This window comes from Theropithecus gelada, chromosome 15, assembly GCF_003255815.1.
Source record: "Theropithecus gelada isolate Dixy chromosome 15, Tgel_1.0, whole genome shotgun sequence".
NCBI lineage: Eukaryota > Metazoa > Chordata > Mammalia > Primates > Cercopithecidae > Theropithecus > Theropithecus gelada.
Genome location: NC_037683.1, coordinates 8,943,388 through 8,962,015, shown reverse-complemented (window position 1 = coordinate 8,962,015; position 18,628 = coordinate 8,943,388). Strand labels below are relative to the sequence as shown.

At 42.3% G+C, this 18,628-nt stretch overlaps 1 protein-coding gene across 10 annotated transcripts in view; it reads right to left on the bottom strand.

Moving 5' to 3' along the window:
• Positions 1–18,628, bottom strand: part of FNBP1 (formin binding protein 1) — a 161,705-nt gene that overhangs the window by 34,083 nt on the left and 108,994 nt on the right. For 7 of the 10 annotated variants that reach the window (XM_025360746.1, XM_025360747.1, XM_025360750.1 and 4 more), the window contains exons 7-10: positions 7,573–7,701; positions 5,252–5,398; positions 3,008–3,205; positions 1,893–2,075 (exon numbers count right to left, since the gene is read on the bottom strand). In XM_025360746.1, the coding sequence (XP_025216531.1) occupies positions 1,893–2,075; positions 3,008–3,205; positions 5,252–5,398; positions 7,573–7,701 (657 nt within the window). The remainder of the gene's footprint in view (positions 1–1,892; positions 2,076–3,007; positions 3,206–5,251; positions 5,399–7,572; positions 7,702–18,628) is intronic. The other 3 variants (XM_025360751.1, XM_025360752.1, XM_025360753.1) reach the window with 3 other exon arrangements.

Here is an 18,628-nt window from a genome sequence, read left to right as displayed (position 1 = left end):
CCAGAACGGAAAAGTAAAACTTATGTTTGTACAATAAAGCATTCCACTACAACTATATTGCAACTCCCACAGGGCCGGATTTCCAAAAAAAGGAGCAAACCTTACTGGATATGTTAACGTCGCTGGGATTACAGGAGTGGGCCACCGGGCCCGGTCTAAAGATCTGTTTACTCTTATATTCACTATAAAAGATATTTGGGGAAGGCTTAGACTAGACTGGCCGTTGAGAATTATTTGGGAATCTACACATTGCTTTATGCCAATCTTTCTCTATAAACGAAACTTGTATCTACATTGGATGGCTGCATCGATTCCATTATCTCTGGGATGTAAGGACATCAATCTTAATGAGGACAGCGAACTTCAATCTTAATAACATCCACTTATGAGTCAACATAGTAGTTTCTCCCTGAATGTGGATGTCACAGAATCTCAGACTCTAATCAGACTCCCCGGATCTAAATCCGACTCTGTATCTTCCCACCTTCAACTTTTTATACCTCAATTTCCTTAGCAGTGAAATAAGGAAATATGAGTACTACCTGGGCTGCATAGGGTGGCTGGAAAAAAGTAAATGGGCACACAGAACAGAGCTTTGCACGCAGTAAGCGCTCAGTGAGTGTCAGCTACTTTTATTGTTTCATCCTTTAAAGAGAAATCCTGCATCAGGCCTCTTCCAATCAACAGATATTTTATCGACATCTTATAATCTCACTAAAATAGCGAATGAAACCACTGTGACTTATGACTCTCCACCTTTCAACCCTGAGGCGTAGCTCAGGCAAGTATCTTCATTACACTCACATTGCTTCAGTAATTATTAAGGCAATATTTTCTGACTTACACAGTCACTTCCAATTCCTCATCTCATAGGTTGCTAGTTTTATGTTTTCATTATTTATTTACTTTTTTTTTTTAGAGATGGGGTCTGACTATGTTGTCCTGGCTGGTCTTGAACTCCTGAGCTCAAGTGATCTTCCTGCCTCGGCCTCCCAAAGTGCTAGGATTACAGGCATGAGACACTGCGCTTATCCTATTTATTTATATATATATATATTTTTAAGAGATGGGGGTCTCACCATGTTGTCCAAGCTGGTTTTGAACTCCTGAGCTCAAGCAATCCTCCTGCTTTGGCTTCCCAAAGTGCTAGGATTATAGGTGTGAGCCATCACGTCCAGCCTCAGGTCGCTAGTTTCATAAATGAAATCTAAGTTTCTTTTTTTGGTAAAATAAAGGTAAAAACTGCATGACTTGGATGCTTTAAAGAGGAAGCGGGGTAAAGTCCTTCCAAAATGTACCAGAAACAAACAGAAAAAAGGCTGAGCGCAGTGGCTCACACCTGTAATCCCAGCACGTTGGAAGGCTGAGGCGGGCGGATCACAAGGTCAAGAGATCGTGACCATCCTGGCCAACATGGTGAAATGCCGTCTCTACTAAAAATACAAAAATTAGCTGGGCGTGGTGGCGTATGCCTGTAATCCCAGCTAATCGGGAGGCTGAGGCAGGAGAATCGCTTAAACCTGCAAGGTGGAGGTTGCAGTGAGCCGAGATCATGCCACTGCACTCCAGTCTGGTGACAGAGCGAGATTCTGTCTCAAAAATAAATAAATAAATAAATAAATAATAATTAAAAAAAAAAAAAGAAACAAACAGAAAGAACTCTGGGCTGCCTGTTTCTCCTTTCTGCCAACCATCCTGCTTCCTTCTTTCTTTCCTCCTCTTTCCTCTTTCTGGCTTTTCTTTCTAGCTATAATGGTTGTTTTTTTTTTTTTTAACTTTTTTATATGTTATGGGAAAACACAATGGATTCATTCACAAACAAAATTAGTTATGCACAACCAAACATGCAACAAAAGCACGCCAGAGAGACAGGATTCCGGAGCAGAACTTACCCCACGCTTTAGGCTCCTGAAGCAGTGGATTTTGGGTTTGGAGGTCATGAACTCGTTGAAGCGGTGGGAGAGGGGTTCCTTTTGCTGCTTGGGAGACTGGGGGCCGTTGGGAACAGCAGAGGGTGAGGCAGAGGCAGGAGGGGGAGGGGGAGGCTGATGGGGGGATGTTAAAAGGGACATAAGCTACATGTAAGAGATGGAGCCGTGACAGAGTAAAAATCAGAAACAAGAAGACACAAAACAAAAATAAGCATCAAATAATATTTGAAATCCAACGCAAGTAAAACACAAACAATTAAATTTTAGGCCATGGTCCAAAAGAAAACATGTAGGAGGTGGTTAAATGAAGAATATGATGAGAGTTGGGAGGTTTAGTAAGTAATGCGACGGAAGAGCAAGAAATACCTGACAAGAAGCTCGTGCAGACTTTCCCATGCAAACTACAGCTCTAGTTAGTTATTCTAAACCAGCTTAAGCCAGAGGGTAAATATTTCTACATCACCTAAACTGACATAGCTTGATGGGAGAAAATGAAAGACCTTCAAGGCTAAGGTTGTGGAAACAGCAGTCTGTTCAAATTAATAAATAGGAAGTCATTCTGAAGTTAAAGCAGTAACGTTGCCTTGATCATATTCTACGTCCCCAGGTTAATGCTGCCATGCACCTATGTGTCACACTATGAAGAAAATGAAAATGTTCATGGATACACATGTTAACATGAATTCAAAACCAAGTTATTGACATGGTAACAATTTCCAGTAGATGTGTGGATAAAGTGTTACAGGAATTTCGCACTACATCCTCTCTCCCAGCCAAGGGAACCAGCAGTCTAGGAGAGGAAGGAGGGAAAGGCATGAGGCGAAATGGTGGAGAGGTCAGTACTCTGTTAGTGTGGGTGTCACGGTACGAGGATAATGCATCTGAAATAAGACACAGGGCCATGGCAAAGATACCACCACCAAAAAGAAATACTGTCTCAACATAAAGTAGCACACTAGCTTTTTCTTTTGCATTCTGAAACTACAGGTTTAAGGTCTTAGCTTTTCTAAGACTAAAAGATCAAGTCAAAATCTCCACACCTTAGAAAACTTGTTTCACGCGCCAACCATCAGTACCTTATTTTTTTTGATGAACGGCCATAACTTTCCTTTGGATTTGCCACCAAATTTGAGGTCTGGTTTGCCTTCTCCTCTGGAATTTGAAAGGCTGTTATCTGACACAGTGCGCTTCATTGGCTGAGTATAATCCTCAAATTCAATGTCTCCAGGAGGCTCAAACCCTGATTTATAAGCTTCTATTACCAGCTGTGAATCCTGAAATTATACCCACAAGCATATAAATACATTCAGAAGCATGCGAACACTTTTAAAACAATGAATTACGATGACCTCATACAGATGATAACTAACAAAATTGTATTAATTGATAATAACTTTTTTCCTAGTAGCTTTTTTTTTTTTTTTTTTGAGACAGAGTCTCACTCTGTCACCCAGGCTGGAGTGCAGTGGCGTCATCTCGCCTTACTGCAACCTCCGTCTCCCAGGTTTAAGCGATTCTCCTGCCTCAGCCTCCCGAGTAGCTGGGATTACAGGTGTGCACCACCACGCTCAGCTAATTTTTGTATTTTTAGTAGAGATGGGGTTTCGCCATGTTGGCCAGGTTGGTCTCAAATTCTTGACCTCAGGGGTGATCCGCCCGCCTCGGCTTCCCAAAGTGCTGGGATTACAGGCATGAGTCACCACAGCTGGTCAGCTTTTTTCATTCTTCTCAGAAGGCATCATTTGAGCTTTTCATTTGAGCTTTTAGAATTTAGAACTATTGTTTTCTGATTTTTTTGTTTGTTTGTTTTTGAGACAGAGTCTCACTCTGTCGCTCAGGCTGGAGTGCAGTGACATGATCTCAGCTCACTGCAACCTCTGCCTCCGGAATTCCAGCAATTTTCGTGCCTCAGCCTCCCAAGTAGCTGAGACTACAGGGATGTACCACCACGCCCAGCTAATTTTTGTATTTTTAGTAGAGATGGGGTTTCGCCATGTTGGCCAGGATGGTCTTGAACTCCTGGCATCAAATGATCCACCCAACTTGGCCTCCCAAAGTGCTGGGGGTCACAATGTGAGCCACCGTGCCCGGTCAGTAGCATAACTTTTATGTTAAATATTTGTGTCTTCAAATTAACAGTAAAAGCCTCTGCTGGTGTTCTAGTTGATATTTTTATTGAGAGAAATAGGTCTCTAGGAATTCAGATGGATAACACTGCCCTGAAGCAGTATTCTCAACCAGAGAAGACTTTGCCCTCCCAGGAGACATGTGGCAATGTGTGGAGACATTTTGATTGTCACAACTCGGGGAGTGCTACTGGCCTCTGCTGGGTAGAGGCCAGAGATGCTGCTAAATATCCTGAAACGCCTCCAGCAAGAAAAATGATCTGGCGTAAGATAATGTCAAAAGTGCCTGAAGAAACCCTGTTTTGGCTGAGTGCAGTGGTTCACACCTGTAATCCCAACACTTTGGGAGGCTGAGGTGGGCGGATCACCTGAGGTCAGGAGTTCGATACCAGCCTGGCCAATATGGTGAAACCCTGTCTCTACTAAAAATACAAAAAACTGGCCGGGAGTGGTGGCACACACCTGTAGTCCCAGCTACTCAGGAGGCTGAGGCAGAAGACTCGCTTGAACCCAGGAGGTGGAGGTTGCAGTGAGCTGAGATCACACCACTGCACTCCAGCCTGGGCAACACAGTGAGACTCCATCTCAAAAAGAAAAAAAAAAAAGACAAAGAGAAAGAAACTCTGTCTTAGAGGAAACAAAGCCTTTACCTTTTTCCAGGAAATACTTCAATTCAATTCTGTCATGTCTTACACAATTTACACTTAAATGTGTTTTCCAAAAAAGGAATTATGGGCCGGGTGCGGTGGCTCAAGCCTGTAATCCCAGCACTTTGGGAGGCTGAGACGGGTGGATCACGAGGTCAGGAGATCGAGACCATCCTGGCTAACACGGTGAAACCCTGTCTCTACTAAAAAATACAAAAAACTAGCCGGGCGAGGTGGCGGGCGCCTGTAGTCCCAGCTACTCGGGAGGCTGAGGCAGGAGAATGGCGTAAACCCGGGAGGCGGAGCTTGCAGTGAGCTGAGATCCAGCCACTGCACTCCAGCCTGGGCGACAGAGTGAGACTCCGTCTCAAAAAAAAAAAAAAAAAAAAAAAGGATTATGCAGCTAAATCCAAGACACAGAGCCCGTGTGACCACTGAAAGCAACTACCCACCATGAGATGATTACATGAGGTCATATGGAAAGGGGGCGGGGAGAAATAATGGATCTGCAAATAATTATCAATGAAGCCCAAATGGCAATACTTACATTTTTTTGATCAATTGATTCGGCTGCTTTTACTATTCCATCCAGGCACTTCCCAATGATTGGGATCACCTGCCGATCAACCTCTGCATATGTCTTCATGGACTCTCCAATTCTCACAATCCTCCTTTCCTCCATCTCTTGGATTTTCTGTAACATTAGATTTTGTATAAAATAAGTTTGGTCCATTATTATTAAATGAAGCTGTTTTTCGGCAGCATTGTTACCTCTAACAAGTTCTCTAAAGAAAAAATGGGTTAGAGTTAGAGTGGCCATAAGTATATGGAGCCTCCATATTACCCAGCTGTACACTTATTTTATAAATTACTAGACATGTTAGGCTGCCCAAATATATGCTTTGCACAATTCCATTCTAATTTTAGTAAGAATGCCAAACTCAATAGTTTTTTTTGTTGTTTTTCTTTTTGTTTTTTTGAGACGGAGTTTTGCTCTTGTCGCCCAGGCTGGAGTGCAGTGGTGCGATCTTGGCTCACTGCAACCTCTGCCTCCTGTGTTCACGCCATTCTCCTGCCTCAGCCTCCCGAGTAGCTGGGATTACAGGCCTCCACCACCGCACCTGGCTAATTTTTTGTATTTTTAGTAGACACGGGGTTTTGACATGTTGGCCAGGCTGGTCTCCAACTCCTTACCTCAGGTGATCAACCCACCTAGGCCTCCAAAGTGCTGGGATTACAAGCTTAAGCCACCATACGTGGCCAATAGTTTTATTATTAACACTATTTGTAATCTACCTCAAACATTTTCTCCATCTTTAATCTACCACTTTAGCTTTTACCAAAAGCACAATATTTAGTTAACTGTCTCAACTCAATACAGATTGGTGTACCTTCCAACTATAATTTAGAAGGACTTGTTTGCTGTGTGTGTAGACACCAAGAAGCAAATATTTATTATTTTTTTCTACAATTGGACTCAAAGTTGCAAAAGATCTGTAAAATGGGAGAACATATGTCTGTCTTTTCTCATACCATTTTTGACAACCTAACACGAGCAAAAGAAAACAATCCAAAAGAAACAACTGTCGTTTGTTCAAATCCTACAACTCTGTGAATGCTGCTTTGACTTCTATAGTTAAGCTGGCATTTTTATAACCATAATCATCCCTTTAGCAGAGAGAGTATTAATGAGAGAATCATAGTTTAAGACTGACAAATAGGCGTGGTGGCTCATGCCTGTAATCCCAGCACTTTGGGAGGCTGAGACGGGGGGAACACCTGAGGTCAGGAGTTCGCGACCAGCCTGGCCAACATGGTGAAACCCTGTCTCTACTAAAAATACAAAAAAAGTAGCTGGGTATGGTGGCAGGTGCCTGTAATCTCAGCTACTCTGGAGGCTGAGGAAGGAGAATCGCTGGAACCTGGGAGGCAAATGTTGCAGTGAGCTGAGACTGTGCCACTGCATTCCAGCCTGGGCGACAGAGTGAGATCCCGTCTCAAAAGAAGAAAAAAGAAAAAAGACTGACAAATAATTGGCTGCAGGTGCAAACTATGGAAGTTTGCAAAGTTTACTGATTAATCTTGAGATTATTATATTTCATTCATATTGCTAGTCAATGCTTGATCTAGATGCCTTAAAAAATGATTTATCATGCCTATAATCCTAGCACTTTGGGAGGCCAAGGCTGGAGAATTGCTTGAGTCCAGGAATTTGAGGCCATCCTGGGCAACATAGCAAGACCCTATCTCTACAAAACTTTAAAAATTAGCAGGGCACGGTGGTGCATGCCTATAGTTCCATCTACTTAGGAGGCTGAAGTTGAAGGATCCCTTGATCCCTTGAGCCCAGGAGTTCAAAGCTGCAGTGGGTCGTGATTGTGCACTGCACTCCAGCCTGGGCAACAGAGTGAGACAGTCTCAAAAAAAAAAAAAAAAAAAGGGCCGGGCACAGTGGCTCAGGTCTGTAATCCCAGCACTTTGAGAGGCCGAAGTAGGCGGATCACCTGAGGTCAGGACTTTGAGACCAGCCTGGCCAACATGGCGAAACCCCGTCTCCACTAAAAATACAAAAATTAGCTGGGCGCAGTGGTGCTTGCCTGTAGTCCCAGCTACTCAGGAGGCTGAGGCAGGAGAGTCACTTGCATCTAGGAGGCAGAGGTTGCAGTGAGCCAAGACTGCTCCATTGCACTCCAGCCTGGGTGACAAAGCAAGCTCTGTCTCAAAAAAAAAAAAAAAAAAAAATAGTGGAAATTTGGAATTACATATAAAGACTCAGAATACAAACCCAGCAATCATGATTCAGAAGTATCATGTTTCTAAGGAAAGCAAAGCATAAAACATGAAATCTGAGAGATGTTCAGGATTTACCTGGAAGATGTTGGGGATGTGAGTATGGTAATATTCATGCTGCTCATGGTTGAATTTCTGGAGAATGGATGAGTAATCTGCTTTGCTGTCCTCTGCCATTTGGTGACGTATTTGAGCTTGCTGTCGGGCCTTAGGGCAAAAACAAGAATACTCCCACGTTTATACATCATAAATAAAAGCCTGGGTGCAATCAATAAACGCCTAGAACTGCACACTGGGATGCCTAAGGGTCAGACTTACCTCAAATGTATTCAGCAGGTGCTATTTTTTAATGTTCTGAATTGAATTTACTTCAGGTAAGCAATGTGCATCCTAGTTTGTATAAAAATCCACCATTCCCTATTGTCTTAATGTGGTGTGTGCCTTCTAGTTTGACACACCATTCTATATTGTCTGCACTTGGGCAATTCACATTACCTGGAGGATCCTTGTGGGAACCTCTGCTCATATACACATGTATATATATATTTTTGAGGAGGCAATGAGAAATCCACAATTTTTTTTTTCTTTTTTTGAGACAGGGTCTCCCTCTGTCACCCAGGCTGGAGTGCAGTGGCACTCTTACCTCAGCCTCTCAAGTAGCTGGGACTACAGGCATGCACCACCATGCTAGGCTAATTATTTATTTTTTTGTAGAGATGAGATCTTACCACATTGCCCAGGCTGGTCTTGAACTCCTCGACTCAAGCAATCCACCTGCCTCAGCCTTCCAAAGTGCTGGGATTATAGGCATGAACCACGGCGCCTGGCTGGCAAATCCACAAATTTTTAAACCCAATTCTCAATGGCGTTCATGAACTAAAAAGGCATATGAACCACTGACCTAAGGAGACCTTTCTAAAGCTCTCCACCATGTTTATATTTAGTATATATGCTAAAGAGGCAATAAGTATGGCACCTTCTTTATGCTTTTTATGTTTTTTGAGGGGTGCTATTTTATGTTTTACTGCATTACTTTTCTCCTCAAAAATCAATAATTTGCAATTTTATTTTTCTCTAATTCATATTCTGATTAATCACATACCTAAAAAAGGGGCAACAATTGTTGATTAGTTGCAGAATCGATTTGAAAGTTCAAACAGGAATGTCTATAAACTCTAAAGTCATCCAGAAGTACAAGAGGTTATGTTGTTAATACCACCTCAGATTCATATAGCACTGTGGTACTATTTCGATAAATTTTTATCTCGTGAATCTCTAATACAATTTGAGGTCCACACAAGGCAAAAAACTACCTCCTGCCAGATGAAGATAGGGTTTTGAGCCAAAAACACAACAGGAAATGGGCTGTTTTCCAACATAACCAGGGCAACTGTTTGTTTGCTTGTTTTTGTTTTGTTTTACTGAACCACTGTTATAGAAAATTAAGACCTGGCTGAGTGTGGTAGATCACACCTGTAATCCCAGCTCTACAGGAGGCCCGGGTAGGCAGATTGCTTGAGCCCAGGAAATCAAGACCAGCCTGGGCAACATGGTGAGACCCCTCTCTCCACAAAAAAATACAAAAATTATCTGGGCATGGTGGTATGTGCCTGTAGTCCCAGCTACTCAGGAGGCTGAGGCAGGAGGATTGCTTGAGCCTGGGAGGCTGAGGCTGCAGTGAGCTATGATCACTACCACTGCACTCCAGCCCGGGCAACAGAGCGAGACCCTGTGTCAAAAAATAATAATAAAAAATAAATTAGTCAGGTGTGGTGATGTGTGCCTGTGGTCTCAGCTACTCGGGAGGCTGAGGTGGGAGGATTGCTTGAGCTCAGGAGGTTGAGTCTGTAGTGAGCTGTGACTGCGCCACTGCACTCCAGCCTGGGTAACAGCAAGACTGTTTCAAAAAACAAAACACCAAACAAACAAAAACAAGAAAATTAAGACCTAATCGTGAAAGAAAGAAAATCAGAAAGACAAGGAAAAGACAGACAGACAGAAAGGAAGAAAAGTGAGAAAGAAAGGGAAGAAAGAATGAAAGAGGCCGGGCGTGGTGGCTCACGCCTGTAATCCCAGGACTTTGGGAGGCTGAGGCGGGCGGATGACGAGGTCAAGAGATTGAGACCATCCTGGCTAACATGACGAAACCCTGTCTCTACTAAAAATACAAAAATTAGCTGGGTGTGGTGGCATGCACCTGTAGTCCCAGCTACTCAGGAGGCTGAGGCAGGAGAATCACTTGAACCCGAGAGGCTGCAGTGAGCTGAGATCACACCACTGCACTCTAGCCGGGGCGACAAGTGAGACTCCCTCTCAAAAAAAAAAAAAAGAATGAAACAGAAAGAGAGAAAGAAAAAGAGAGAAAGAAAGGAAGAAAAGAAACACATAGAAACATTCAAACGTCAACCCAAAGAGGAACGCTGAAGCAGTTGTTCCACTTTCTGCTTGCTGGGAACATTTAGTATCGGCTTCTTTTCACGTCAATCTTCTTTATTGGTTTCCTGCCTATGTGACTTGAAAGCTTAACCTGAATTTCACTTCACACATTTTACTCATACTCATCTGGTGAAAGCCTCAGGTAATTCACAATTGCTTCCTTTATTTTCTTCCCTATTCACACGTCAACACTTCCCAAATGAAGGTAACAATATCAGTATTTCCAAATGCATTTCCTTATTACTGAGGTTTTTTGAGTTTCTTACGGCCTTTGGATCTCTCGGTGCCATTTTATCCTCTTTTCATCTACCCTCAGTTGATTTCAGCTGCCACATTCTTCCTCTTTGTTGGTGGCCTGTTAACTCCCTTCCTGACCATATGCCTTGGCGTCTGCTGCTTCCTGTGTCCACTAGTAAATATATTAGTCTAGCCCCAAAATGTTAAGTACCCAGCTACCCTCAAAAATCCACCCCCTTCCAATACACAGTAGCCCTCCTCTGTTTAAATAATAGCTTTCCCACCTACATGCATTCCATCTGTTCCCTGAGCCCGTCCAGCACAAACACCCTATTAACTCTTCAGCCGCTGATAGTTTCATCATGTATCATTTCGTTATGAATGTTTAAAAAAAATTCCCATTAGACCTCAAATTTCTAAAAGAGTCTCTATTTTATTCACAAGTCTTCCTCGGAAAGTCTCACCAAAATCCAGTGGGGATTTCTTCATCTCTTCTGTAAAGAACAGCAAGAGGTCAAGAGGTAATTTCCTCACTTATTTTGGAGATCCTATCTAAGTGAGTTTTTAAAATAACTTAAGTTCTCAAATAGGCATCACATCAGAATGTCATCATTATATATATATGTATGCATGTATTTCATGCACACACACATACACACACACACACATCCCATGAGAGCAGATAAAAGCTTCCTGGCAATAAATCCACTCACACCAGTATTTTAGAATATCTCACCCAAGTAGAATATTTTACCCATGTAAGCTGGTGCCAGAGGTACCCCACCCAGCACCATTTGGTTGGAGGTGGCTGTGATCCTCTTCCTGTAGCTCACAGAATCCCTAATCATATTTTAGCTTTAGCTGCATAATTCCTTCTGTAAGCATATTACCTCCTAATAGATTCATGATGCCCTTTGCCCTGTTTCTATGCAGTAATCCTGAAAACATAACAAGGGCCCTAGACATGAACTGTGGAAGACGCTGAATAAGGACCGACGTGTCTACAGTTCAGCCTAGAAAGTAAGCTGTGTAGAAGAAAATAAATCAAAGAAGTATGTTTTAGAGGGTCTGCCTTTTATGTTAAAGGAGGACTGTCTCTCCGGGAGTTTTTCTTCCATGCAAAAGCTTGGTCATATGATTGCGAAGGACTATCTGTTTCTACAATCTTGCTCACTCTCACTGGCTACAAGGATAGGGAAACCTTCAAAGACAGCAAAATACTGTGATACATCAGATTCTCCAAAGCCGCAGCAAAAACACAGGGCTGTCTTTTTCTCAGTCCCTGCATCCAGCTGCTTTGAATTAATATCCACTTCTGAAACTCTGGCCTAGGAATGCACCATTGTTCTAACCAGATTTCACTATGGAAAATCTATTTCTGTTTAGTAAATTGTTTATTTGACAATGCAATTTAAGAGCTTTTCTCTAAAACTAGTGTTGAATCAATTACTCATTATGAGACAAATCCCTTTAAAATATCTTGTAAAGTATTTTCGAGCACTTATTTGGGATAACTGTTAACGGTATTTTGGAGACTATCTCCTAATAGCTAAGACTAAGTGGAGCAAATAAACATCATGACTTCTCATCTATTTTTAAAAGTCAGTCTAAAAATAGCAACTATTACCTCAAAGAGATAGTATTTCCATTCTAAACCAGACCATAAGCTATTCTTTCAATTAAATTAAATTTCCCATTCTGAGAATAAAGACACTGCCTCTTACAGCAACATTACTACAGGGCAGAAAGATGTACAGAGCGTTGGCTTGTTTTACTTCCAATGAGTCAGTGCCACAGAATTTCGAGATACTATTCTAAAAAGTCCAGAATAACCCCCGCTGCCTAGGCTGGGTCACAGATGTCTTAGAATCAGATCTATACCACTTTTGTTGTCCAACAGGAAGACAGAATTTAAACTTGAGAATTTTTTGACAAACCCTTGGGAATCTCCCTCAGATAAGTCCAAATAGGCCTAAGGATGTATGGCTTATACATGATTTCGCTTCTTGGTAATTCTTTTTTTTAGACAGAGTCTTACTCTGTCACCCAGGCTGGAGTGCAGTGGCGCGATCTCGGCTGACTGCAACCTCCGCCTCCTGGGTTCAAGCGATTCTCCTGGCTCAGCCTCCCGAGTAGCTGGGACTACAGGCACCTGCCACCTCGCCCGGCTAGTTTTTGTATTTTTAGTAGAGACGCGTTTCACCATGTTGTCCAGGCTGGTCTCGAACTCCTGACCTCAAGTGATCCGCCTGCCTCAGCCTCCCAAAGTGCTGGGATTACAGACATGAGCCACCACATCCGGCCCACTTCTTGGTAATTCTTAACATAGTCCATTCTCAACATCATTATGGAACTACGCCATACTGCCTAAAAGGTCAGAGTCACAGTTTCTAAATAAAGAAAATAATATTTTAGAAACTGAACTGTAGCCCAATATTTTGAAATTCTAATGGGTTTAAAGACAAAAATACCGTGGCCGGGCGCGGTGGCTCAAGCCTGTAATCCCAGCACTTTGGGAGGCCGAGACGGGCGGATCACGAGGTCAGGCGATCGAGACCATCCTGGCTAACACAGTGAAACCCCGTCTCTACTAAAAAATACAAAAAAACTAGCCGGGCGAGGTGGCAAGCACCTGTAGTCCCAGCTACTCGGGAGGCTGAGGCAGGAGAATGGCGTGAACCCGGGAGGCGGAGCTTGCAGCGAGCTGAGATCCCGCCACTGCACTCCAGCCTGGGTGACAGAGCAAGACTCCATCTCAAAAAAAAAAAAAAAAAGACGAAAATACCATCATCCATTCAGTTAGCTAAATTTAGATTATTAGCATGGCCTAAATGTGTGGCTATTTCCTGTTTAGCTCAATTTTTAATTTTTAAGACAGGGTCCCCCTCTGTTACCCAGACTGGAGTGCAGTGGCACCATTACAGCTCACTGCAGCCTCAAACTCCTGGGCTCAGGCGACCCTCCCACCTGAGCCTCCCCAAGTGCTGGGATTACAGGCATGAGGCACTATGCCAGGCCTGTTTAATTCAATACTTCTTCCTTAATATTTCAAAATATTAAGGAGAGTAACACTTTTGGCAGTGTCTCAATTGTCATAAGCAGAGAATACAAGTGTACTAAGAAACTTGCTCATTTCACATGAGGCACGTGGTATAACCAAGGTATAACCTTGCATCTTTCCAAGTTATACTCTCACATCACCTTTTTTCTTTTCTTTTCTTTTCTTTTCTTTTCTTTTCTTTTCTTTTTTCTAGTGAGACAGTCTCACTCTGTCGCCCAGGCTGGAGTGCAGTGGCGTGATCTCAGTTCACTGCAACCTCTGCCTCCCAGGTTCAAGTGATTCTCCTGCCTCAGCCTCCCGAGTAGCTGGGACTACAGGCGCCTGCCACCATGCCCAGCTAGTTTTTTGTATTCTTAGTAGAGATGGGGTTTCACCTTGTTAGCCAGGATGGTCTCGATCTCCTGACCTTGTGATCCGCCTGCCTTGGTCTCCCAAAGTGCTGGGATTACAGGCGTGAGCCACCGCTCCTGGTCCTCTTGCATCATTTTTCAAGGCTGCCTATGGCTTTTGACCTTTTAACCAGATGAGCAAATATAGACTGGTTCTATTTATACATTAATCGAATGAATAATGAGACTTACTAAGTTTTTAACACGGCCCCAGATCTCTCGGTTTTATACATTGCTGTTCCTTAAATGATAAACTTACAGGTTGGTGCAAAAGTGATTGTAGTTTTTGTCATCTGAATGGAAGGGTAAAAACCACAGTTACTTTTGCAGCCACCTAATACTTAAAGCAGCAGTGTCCAGAGCTTTTGGAAAGCCACTTTTCCTTTGTTTAAAGGATATAACAAATTATAAATGCCCATCTTTTGTCACCAAAAGTTTGGGGAGAGCCATGTGGAATATTTTACAGTATCACTGGTAGCCCAAACAACGTTTTTTGGAACAGCTGCATGTTTAGTATTTAATGTCATCATTATCACAAAAAGAAACCAATTATATGTTAGGCTGGATGGAAAAGGGGGCTCAATCTAGATTTTATTCCCTTTCCTCTAAGAATGTACTATTTTGCCCACAGACGGGATGTCTGTAATCATTATTCAGTGAGCAGCAACCCGCAGCAGCTCCTCCTGACTGGCAGATGGGCCTGGCGGCCACCCAGAAGCTAGGGACACAGCAAGAATCCAGCACAGCATCGATCCCAATTCCCTCCTCCCCAAACTACCAAAGCCACGGGCCTCATTTTGTGGACAAAATTAAACTTGCCACTTTCACAACCTGGGTTATCTGGCCACCTTTTGTTCTTTTTCCTTCTGCTTAAAAAAAAAAAAAAAAAAGTTTGCTGTAGATAATTCAAACTTATAGAATTGTATGGTTTAAGAAATAAAAGTTTCTGCACATTCCAGCTCCTGATAACCACTAGAGGATTGTGACTTTCAGACGTGGCCAGGTAAATGAGAATAAGCACTGGTATTTTCATAGCACACAAATGAGGTAGAGGCCACTGGATATTATTTTCTATTTCTAGGTATTTCTGAGAACAGAAAACATAGCAACCTGTTGGAAATCCCTGAAAATCCTTCCATATTTCTCGAGGATTTGTCAATGGTTAAAAATAAAACTAATGGCCAGGTGCGGTGGCTCATGCCTGTAATCCCAACACTTTGGGAAGCTGAGGCAGGGTGGATCACCTGAGGTCAAGAGTTCGAGACCAGCCTGGCCAACATTGTGAAACCCTGTCTCTAGTAAAAAATACAAAAATTAGCCAGGCATGGTGGCACGTGCCTGTAGTCCCAGCTACTTGGGAGGCTGAGGCAGGAGAATCGCTTGAACCCGGGAGGCAGAGGCTGCAGTGAGCCAAGATCATGCCACTGCACTCCAGCCTGGGGGACAGAGTAAGACTCTGTCTCAAGGGGGGAAAAAAAAAAAAAAAGGGAATAAAACGAATTTTACTCTAGTCTTTGACCCAAAAATTCTGCTTCTGAAAATTTATCCTAATGATACAATAACAAAAGATACCCACCAGTGCTGTTTATAATAGTCAATAATTTAAAATAATTTGAAACAAACAAATCACTGGGTAAATATTATGTCACACTCTTGATGAGCTATGTATATCCTGTTTTAACAATGTAAAGTAATATTTAATAAGATGAAATAAATGTATATATAACTTTCAAGAATTTTTAAAGTTGGCTGGGCTCAGTGGTTCATGCCTGTAATCCCAGCACTTTGGGAGGCTGAGGTGGGCGGATCATGAGGCTAGGAGTTCAAGACCAGCCTGGCCAACATGGTGAAACCCCGTCTCTACTAAAAATACAAAAATTAGCTGGGTGTGGTGGCACATGCTTGTAATCCCAGCTACTCGGGAGGCTGAGGCATGAGAATCGCTTGAATCCAGGAGGCGGAGGTTGCAGTGAGCTGAGATATCACGCCACTGCACTCCAGCCTGGTGACAGAGTGAGACTCCATCTCAAAAAAAAAAAATTTTTTTTAAGTTTATCAGAGTTTGCCTTTGACAAATTTATAAGGGCAGCTAAAACACAAAACAGAGAAAAACTTCAAAATAAGTTAACCAAAGAAATATGCTTTACATAACCTAGAAGTGAACCAAATTAAAAAAAAAAAAAAAGGCTGGCCGCAGTGGCTCATGCCTGTAATCCCAGCATTTTGTGAGGCTGAGGTGGGCATGTCACTTGAGGCCAGGAGTTTCAGACTAGCCTGGCCAATATGGTGAAACCCCATCTCTACTAAAAAATACAAAAATTAGCTGAGTGTGGTGGTGCATGCCTGTAGTCCCTGCTCCTAGGAGGCTGAGGCAGGAGAATCACTTGAACCTGGGAGGCAAAGGTTGCACTGAGCCGAGATTGCAGCCACTGCACTCCAGCCTGAGCAACAGAGTAAGACTCTGTCTCAAAAAAAAAAAAAAAAAATTAATTAATTAATTTAAAAAAAAAAAAAAAAAGCTCTGAAAAGCTAATGGAGTAGAAGGGACAATAACGAAGAGATGAAAAAGCTCTTTGTCCAGAGCAAAGTTGTTGTATGATAAACGGCATTGTTTAAATTTCCCAGCAAACTGTTGTATCTAGAATACATTTTCAATTTCCAGACTAAGAATGCGTTTAAAAATTCCTATTCAGATAGAGTGCTGTGAGTTTTTGTTGGAGACTTCCAGACCAGGAGCTTGCCAAAACAATGAGTCTGTCTTTGATAAATTATAAGGGCAGCTAGAATACAAAACAGAGAAAAACTTCAAAATAAGTTAACCAAAGAAATATGCTTGAACTATTCCAGCAATTTCCTGACTTTTTTTTTTTTTTTTTGAAAACAGTCTTACAACTTTCTAGCTCCAGTATTGTAGGCGGAGGGCCACTGAAATAGAATGAGAGAACCGGGAAAGATTGCCAGTGAGACCAGTATCTCAATTCCACATGGCCCATGCACTTGCTAAACAGTTTTAAGAAAAGGTCTTCTGTTTCCCTATGCTCTGGTTGCCTTATTTGAAATATCTATTTACTCAAGGTGAGTGACAATTTCTGCTAAAGGAGAAGAGGCCAATGCTGATATTTCTCATCACGATGTTGACAAGCCTCCAAGGAAGGCTGGTAGAAATTCAGCACGAGCTTGGAGATCCTGCTAAGATGTAAATGATGGTTTCCAAGACTTGGCCCCCCCGCTTCCCTCCTGGTTTCTAACGCATGGTCATTGGCAAGAGACTTGAGTTTTTCATTACGGTAGGTTTGAAATTGATTATTCTTACTTTTGAGACAGAGTATTGCTCTTATTGCCCAGGCTGGAGTGCAGTGGCATGATCTCGGCTCACTGCAACCTCCACCTCCCAGGTTCAAGCGATTCTCCTGTCTCAGTCTCCCAAGTAGCTGGGCGCGGTGGCTCACACCTATAATCCCAGCACTTTGGGAGGCCAAGGTGGGTGGATCACCTGAGGTCAGGAGTTCGAGACCAGTCTGACCAATACGATGAAACCTGGTCTCTACTAAAAATACAAAAATCAGCTGGGCATGGTGGCAAGCGCCTGTAATCCCAGCTACTTGGGAGGCTGAGGCAGGAGAATCGCTTGGACCCGGGAGGCAGAGGCTGTAGTGAGCCGAGACTGTGCCACTGCACTCCAGCCTGGGCAACAAGAGCAAGCCTCCATCTCAAAAAAAAAAAAAACTTACACATGTTATCATGTTATTCAGGAATATACTGTCAATGAAGTAAATATGTAAGACTACAAGCCCTTCCTACGTTAACCTCAGTGTTAGTTTTGTCTTCTTTCTTTTAGATGCGGGAAATAACTAGAGAAACTTCTCGTGACCACAGAAGACCAGGAAGCTTATGTAGGTCTTAAGCTGTGGAGTAGGGGAAGAGTGTCTTCCAAAACACAAAAGCTTCAGCCTGTACGGGTACAGATGGTGTGAGATTCCCCAAGCCAAGAAATTAACATAAAAATTAGTTTCAGGTTGTCTGGCAGAAACACCATAAAACCTCACTGGGGGGGACTTCTACAATCCTGTTTTTATAAGATTCCCAGAGAAAAAACAATCTCTGTCAAAGTTAGGCTCACGCAAGAAAGGTAATAATAATATAAATGCACAAGGAAATAAACCACCATGAGAGCTGATGCGATTGTAAGAAAAATGATTACCATAAGAACCTGAGCTAAAAGAACAACGTGAAAGAAAATGTAAGAACAACAGGCCAGGCACAGCGGCTGACACCTGTAATCCCAGCACTATAGGAGGCTGACGTGGGAGGATCACTTGAGGCCAGGAGTTTGAGACCAGCCTAGGTAACATAGTGAGACCCCATTTCTACAAAAAAATTTAAAAATAAGCAGGGCATAGTGGTGTATAGCTGTAGTCCTAGCTCCTCCAGAGGTTGAGGTGGGAGGATCACTTGAGCCTGGGAGTTCGAGGCTATAGGCTATAGTAAGCTATGATTGTCACACTGTACTTCAGCCTGGGCTTAGGTGACAGAATAAGACCCTCTCTCAGAAACGACAACAACAATGACAACAAAATAACATTCTGAAGGATTAAGGAAGTAAAAGATGCAACAGGAATCATAAGAAAATAGTAAGATGCTATAAATATAGATCAGATATATCTTCAAAAGAATAAAATGGAACTTCTAGAAATAAAAAACACAGTCATTGAAATTTTAAAATTCAATAGATGAGTTAAATAGCAGAATAATTTGAAGAGACTTCATGAAGTAGCTGACAAAGTTACACCATATGTAATATATAGGAAATGAAATCTAAGAAAAAGAAGTTATGAGGCATGCAGAACAGAATGAGAAATTTCACACACATCTAATATGAATCCCAAAACCAACAATATTAATAACAACATAATATAGGAAGAGTTAATGTTGGAGAGTTTTCATATATATATATATATATACACACACACACACACATATATATATATATATATTTTTTTTTTTTTTTTTT